Raw genomic sequence first — 5,990 nt, 5'->3', positions numbered from 1 at the left:
GGGAACTAGCACAAAAGGTCATTTGCTCCTGACCTGTTCCAAACAAACAGCCACAGGTCCATGAGTTCCTAGGGGCAGCGGGGTTTTGCGTATAGGGATATTTAACTCCTCAGCATTGGCAAAGCCTCTTTATGAGCCCACAAAAGGAGGGGAGAAGGTCCCTTCACTTGGACTGCTGACCAGGATAAGGCATTTAAGGACCTTGGCTCTTGGACAAGAGCCACCTTGGGCTTACTGGTAGCTCTAAATCATCCAATCTGTCTGTGCATGAGAGGCTGGCTCGGCTGTGGGTGTCCTGACTAAGTTTCTATATCCTCAGAACTAGCCAATGGCCCATTTATCTAAAAGCTGGTGGCATGGCTGGAGGGTGGCCGCCATGTCTCAGGGTGCTGGCGGCCACCTCATTGCTGGTCCAGACGCAGACAAGATAACCTCGGACAGCAGCTTGCTACTGGGGTTCTGACCATCACAGATGCATGTTAAATATTTTAAGGAAAAGAGGCTCATAAATTCTGGGGGGAAACTCTACAATATGAAGAGTTAATTCTAGAACTCCTGGAGGCGGCATGGGCACAAAACAGGTGGCAGCCACGCACTGCTGTGGTCATCAAGAAAGAACGCTATCGCCATCGGGGAAATGGGATGGAGGCAGTGAAGCCACGTGAGCAGCCTCAGAGGCCTCACTGCGAGCCGCTACTGCTGCACCTTCCTGCCCTTCTAACTGCCCCTTATCTGGACAACCCTGCACTGTTCCCAACAGGAACAAGATGGCCAGAAAAGGAGCCAGGGCCATTCAGGGACGGAGGCTAGAAAGAGCTTCTAGATGGGTGGTTGGGATGGCCCCAGCTGGGCACAGCCTCCATCAAGAGGTAGAGAACAAGATCACGTGGGAAACAGGGCTTTGGAGAAGCTACTTCTTGGCACTGCGGAGTCTCTAGGTTCTCAGCACTTGCAAGAGCTGACTTCCCGCAATCTGAAGTATGAGCTGAAAATCACCCATACCAAGGACCTCAAGTCCCCCCCCCCACCTGACTCCCCATTTGATAATATTCTAGTGGATTTTACTGAGGTGCTGCAGGTTCGAGGAAACAGTCTCTTGGTCTTAGCTGTGCCGGTGCTCAGGATGGCCCAAACCTGCCCTGGCCAGACTGAAATGCCACACCAAGTGGCCAAAGCTCCTTTAAAAGAAATCCCTCCAAGATATGGAATTCCTTCCCCATGGGTTCCAATAATGGCCCTGCGCCCATGACAGGCAGTACCTGCTAGTAGCTCGAGAGCTCGGGGTTGTGAAAACTGCACACGGCTCTCAGGACCCACACTTGAGGAATGGTGGAAGGAGTGAATCGAACACTCAAAAACCAGTCAGTAAAGCTTTGCCAGGAGACTGAGCTGCAGCGGGACCAGTGTTGGCCGTGGCCTTCCTCAGAATCCAGTCTATCCCCAAAAGTGACAGGGTTTTCCCTTTTGAAATCCTCCATGGGCGGCCATCCCTCTAATTCAAGACCTACAGGGTGATCTTAGGCAAACTAGCAATGCCAACATCACCCTGCAGACAAGCTGTGGGTATTACTCTCCATCAACTAGCACAGTGGGACAGGGGCAACTGCACTCCGTCTCACAAGCCCTGCACATCCCTATAAGCCTGGAGAGCGGGTCTGGGTTGAGGAACGGACGTGGCAACTTCGTGATCCCACTCGTGTGGCTCGCTGTCGTCGTCACCCTACACTGAGGGAGGTGGCTGAAGTCACCGCACCCGACCTGGCTGTGACATCCCCACCTGTGACATGCTCCCCCGCAGCGGAGGGATCGCAAAGGAGCATCTCCATGCTCACTAGGACTGTCCGGTTCCAGGCAGTGGTGGGACATCTAACAACGAAACAGCCAGAGCCCTCAGTTTCTCGGCAAGTCACTGGGCCAAGGTCAAAAACACTCCCCACACAAACTGACTCCTGCTTCACTATCTGCTTGCCGCTGAGGGAGTGGTCGGCTGTAAGTTTCACTTCGCTCACTGTAGCCTCCAGATGATGATGATGGTAAGGCGTTTGAGGACATCTCCAATGGGACGAGAAGGAAGCCCCTGTCCCAGTCCAGGAGGGGAGAGGACGGAGCCCTGGTCACTTACTCGGTGGCTGGTTCTCAGCTGTAGGAGGGTTCAAAACTCTCATCGGCACTTTTCTTCTCTTTGGGAGACCATGTCTGCTACTCCCTTGCCTTATTCCACTGTTCATATGCATTTCTCTAACTTCACAGAAGCCCTGCTGGGCGGAAAGCCCACAGCGCAGGTGATGTAGATATGTACATGTATGGTGGAGGTTGTGCACCGATACCAGCCCTTAAGTTGGTGGGTGACTAACATTGTGGTGTGCCTTTTATAGCTAAAACAGCATCTAGCAGGGAGAGTGAAGCCAGGCTCCCAGCAGGGCCAACCTGGGTGCTGTGATAAGACTTGCTACATTGCTTGGGCGGTAACGCAAAGACTTTGAACAGTTACACTGTCAACGCCCAGCACGACGACAAGTGTATATCAGCCCATAACTTATTAGAAGGAGTGCTCAGCCTTCTGATATCAATCTGCTGAGTCAGAAAACAGGTGCAATAAACCTGCTTCTCGTTACCCTCAGGCTTGCTTTCCTCACCCCACATGACAGAGTCCTGAGACAAGATCCTAAATTTCTAGGAGGTAGATCAGCAGTCACAACCACTGCCTGCTGTAGTGGACAGAGGGGAGGTCCCCAAGTTCGTAAGTGGCAGCCAGGGACTGAAGGATAAATCTCATCTGGGGATTATAAACTGGGAGAGGCTCTGATGCAAGGATTCCAGAAGGCGGCTCAGACCAGGCCACCATAGACCCACCTCCAGCCCCAGTCGAACCACCACAGACACTGTCAGAGAATTTTTTAGTATAAAGGTGACTCAAATGATGCATACGATAACAGCTACTAAAAGTTACCATTACCTAAGGGAATACTTGCAATTTATCTGTTGATTATCTGAAATTAACTGGTTGACCTCCATTGCCGCTGGAAATTTTACAAGACCTGATCGTTATCAGTACAAGGAGGTGAAAAATTGGACTTTGCCTTCATGGGGCCGTCTGCCATATGGACCGACATATTCATGAAACAACACACATAAGGTTGGAACACCCTAAACTCAATGAATTACCGCCTCCACTTACTTCCGATAGCTTTGCTTTTGTTCACCTTCATTGATGACAGTTGCCCCCGGGGAAATTATTAACAGTTTCCCATTTTACACTCCCAGCCCTCCAGGTTGAGTGATAACTTGTATGTTCATCACAGATGCAGAGACCAAAGGTCCAGGACACACTTATTCCTGCAGCTGGAAATGTGTCCTGATCACAGCCACCACGGCAGCTGCCCATACATCACGTGTGTCCCTCTTAGTACCGATTCGGCTGAGTCCCATAATTTCCAGAAGGCTGAGTCCTTGTTCTCACCTGTCCCAGGCACATTATTTAATTCTTCTGTGATGCCTTCAGTACCCAGCAGTCTTTCGGTAGTGTGCTATTGAGATGTCCTGTGGTAAAATAATTCCCATGGTAGGTGATTTCTAGTGTGATGCTTTTATGATCACAGAAGATACTGGGTATGGTTTCAATACTAGAAATTTGTTGCTTTTTGTTTATGACCCCACAGTTTTGTGTTTGGAGAATGTCCAATGTTCACTTGAGAAAAATGTGCATTGTTCTTTGGAGGTACAGTGCCCTATAAAAGACTCTCAGGACAGGCAGTCTAATTCCTTAAAGTTGTTCAGTTGATCTGTCCATTGGTGGAAGTGGGGTGCTGACGTTCTCCGCCACATACAAGTTTTTCCAGCACTGGTTTTCAGAGCTGATAGTAGTAGCTAACGTGTTTCGCCGCTATTTCATTTCTTCAGTGCCCGTGGATGATGTCATGTCCCTTCCTTACAGCGAGGAAACCTACTGTTCCCTTAGAAAGTGTGCCATGGCCAGTCCTTCTCCTGTTACTGTCGTCCGGGAAAGTGGCTTTTTCTGGTGTATGTTGTCCTGGCCTTCCTCTGGGGTCTTTGTGCTTGCAGATTACTGTCCAGCCATTTACTCTGACCCTACTGGTTCTTTGGAGTTCAGGTGTGTATCCTGGAGGCCGCTCCTGATCCAACCACACACTTGTGTCTTTTACTGGTCAGTTCAGTCCATTCAAACTACAGTGACTCCTGATAAATGAAAGCCTGTTTCTGCTGGGGAGCTCAGGGCAGGGTTCAGGCCCTCAGGGAGGGTGCTGATTACTGACGGGGCACTAAGTGGGAATAGTCCACGGATGTGGGAGACCAGCTCCAACTATCGAGGTGTTTGAGGCAAGACAGGCAGGGCCCTAAGGTGGGAAGGCCTCAGCAAGTGGAGATTTCAAAAGGGGAGAGAGGAGCGGGCACGAGGAAGACACGGGAGTCAGGGTTGGGTGCAGGTCTCCTGCCATTCCCTCAGCAGGTCTTTATCTACACGGTGTAGCAAGTAGCCGATTGCAATAATGCACAGGGCAAGCCAAAGAGAGATCGCCATAACACGTGCTCAAGGACAAGGGGAACAAAGCATTCCTCTCTTAGCGTATTATGGTACACTAGCTATTACGTTCTTGTAATGATTGTCATGTGACAGCTGTCCAGCTATCACTCAAAGGAAGAGGGGTCTGGGAAGGGATGAGCTCATTAGCAAAAGGTTATTAGGGGTCTTGGGGTAGTAATAAATTGCGGTAGCAGTGTTATCAGTGACTGTCCAAAGAAAAGCTAATGGCTAACCCAAGGCCAGCAGAGAGCAGCCAGTGCTTTTTACTGTTCAAGAGAAAGTTGAACAGTTGTGTGCCAAACAACATCTGTGTAATCAAGGCCAAAATTTGTCCATGAGTCCTTATGCCCTGGGAGTCTTATCTGAGGTTTGCCTTTTTATTCAAAGAAACCAAGGAAGCTTCCCAAGAGTTTTTATGCCCTGGGGACTCATCTCTCTGGGGCTTGCCTTTTGCCTCAGGAGACAGAGGGATTTCTCACCCTGGGGCTTTATGAGGCTAAGACAATCCTGTTGTAAACTGAAGGTTGCTCAGAATATTTTGATATTATGACTATGACAAAAAAGGGAGGTCATAACATAAGTTAGCAGTGGAAATTCTGATTTTTCAGAGCTTTTCCCGATCTACCCGGAATCTGTCAGTCGATAGACGTTGCATAGCTTGTGTCACACGGACATCATTTAACTCACAGTCTCGCTCAGACCTGACCCCCACACGCCCTCCATCAGCACCCTGCTCCTAAGCACACAGCTCCACCGCCTCAGGGCTGCCGAGGAGGATGTTTCGGTAACCGTACTGGGGCCTGGGTGTTTCAGATGTGCCAAGGGAGCCCTCAGTCACCTGGACGGACACTCCTCTCCTAGGGAACTCTCTAGACCGTACCAATAGAGCCTCATCTCTTGAGGCTTGATGTGGTGCCTGGAGACAACCTGCCGGTAGCCACACACGGAAAAGGGTGGGCCGTCACGACTGAAGGACTGCCTTGTGTGAAGCTGCCGGGGGCGGATGTCCAGCTTTTGGAGGCAGAGTCCCACGTAGACATCCTCCAGCCTAATGAACGGGACACTGCCGGAAACATTATACACCAGGCTGGCCACGTCGCTAGAGAAGACATAGCCGGTGCCGTCACAGTAGGCTGGATACGTGTCCAGCGGGTAATCCTCTCGGCTGACGAACCATTTATGGGGCCTTGCCCTCACAGGCAGGGCATTCTCATAGAGGAGGCCAGCGAAGAAGCGCGAGGTCTGGTTCTTCTTCAGGAGCAGCTCCACCAGGTAGTAGACGTTGATGAACATGTCAGAGTCTGTCTTCATGGCGAAAGCGGCCTGGGGACAGTAGCGGTGGACCCACTCCATGCCCATCATGGTCTTCAGGGTCAAGTTGTCATAAGTGTCCAGGAAGTCCTTCTGCACGGTGTCGCGATGCTGCTGGCCTTCCCGGGCCACCGCC

The 5,990-nt window shown here is 50.8% G+C and overlaps 1 protein-coding gene across 1 annotated transcript; it reads right to left on the bottom strand.

The window, feature by feature from the left end:
- Window positions 1–5,377: 5,377 nt before the first annotated feature.
- On the bottom strand, window positions 5,378–5,989 carry LOC101637200 (beta-1,3-galactosyltransferase 5-like; the record flags this gene model as incomplete). The annotated part of the gene is made up of 1 exon (XM_012730935.1): window positions 5,378–5,989. A coding segment is annotated over one exon (612 nt), but the record flags the coding sequence as incomplete, so codon positions are not given.
- Window position 5,990: the final 1 nt, after the last annotated feature.

This window comes from Condylura cristata, unplaced genomic scaffold (assembly GCF_000260355.1).
Source record: "Condylura cristata isolate star-nosed mole 26May11 unplaced genomic scaffold, ConCri1.0 scaffold00003, whole genome shotgun sequence".
NCBI classification, from domain to species: Eukaryota; Metazoa; Chordata; class Mammalia; order Eulipotyphla; family Talpidae; genus Condylura; species Condylura cristata.
The sequence above is the reverse complement of the archived record's forward strand: the minus strand, read 5'-3'. Positions and strand labels throughout refer to the sequence as shown.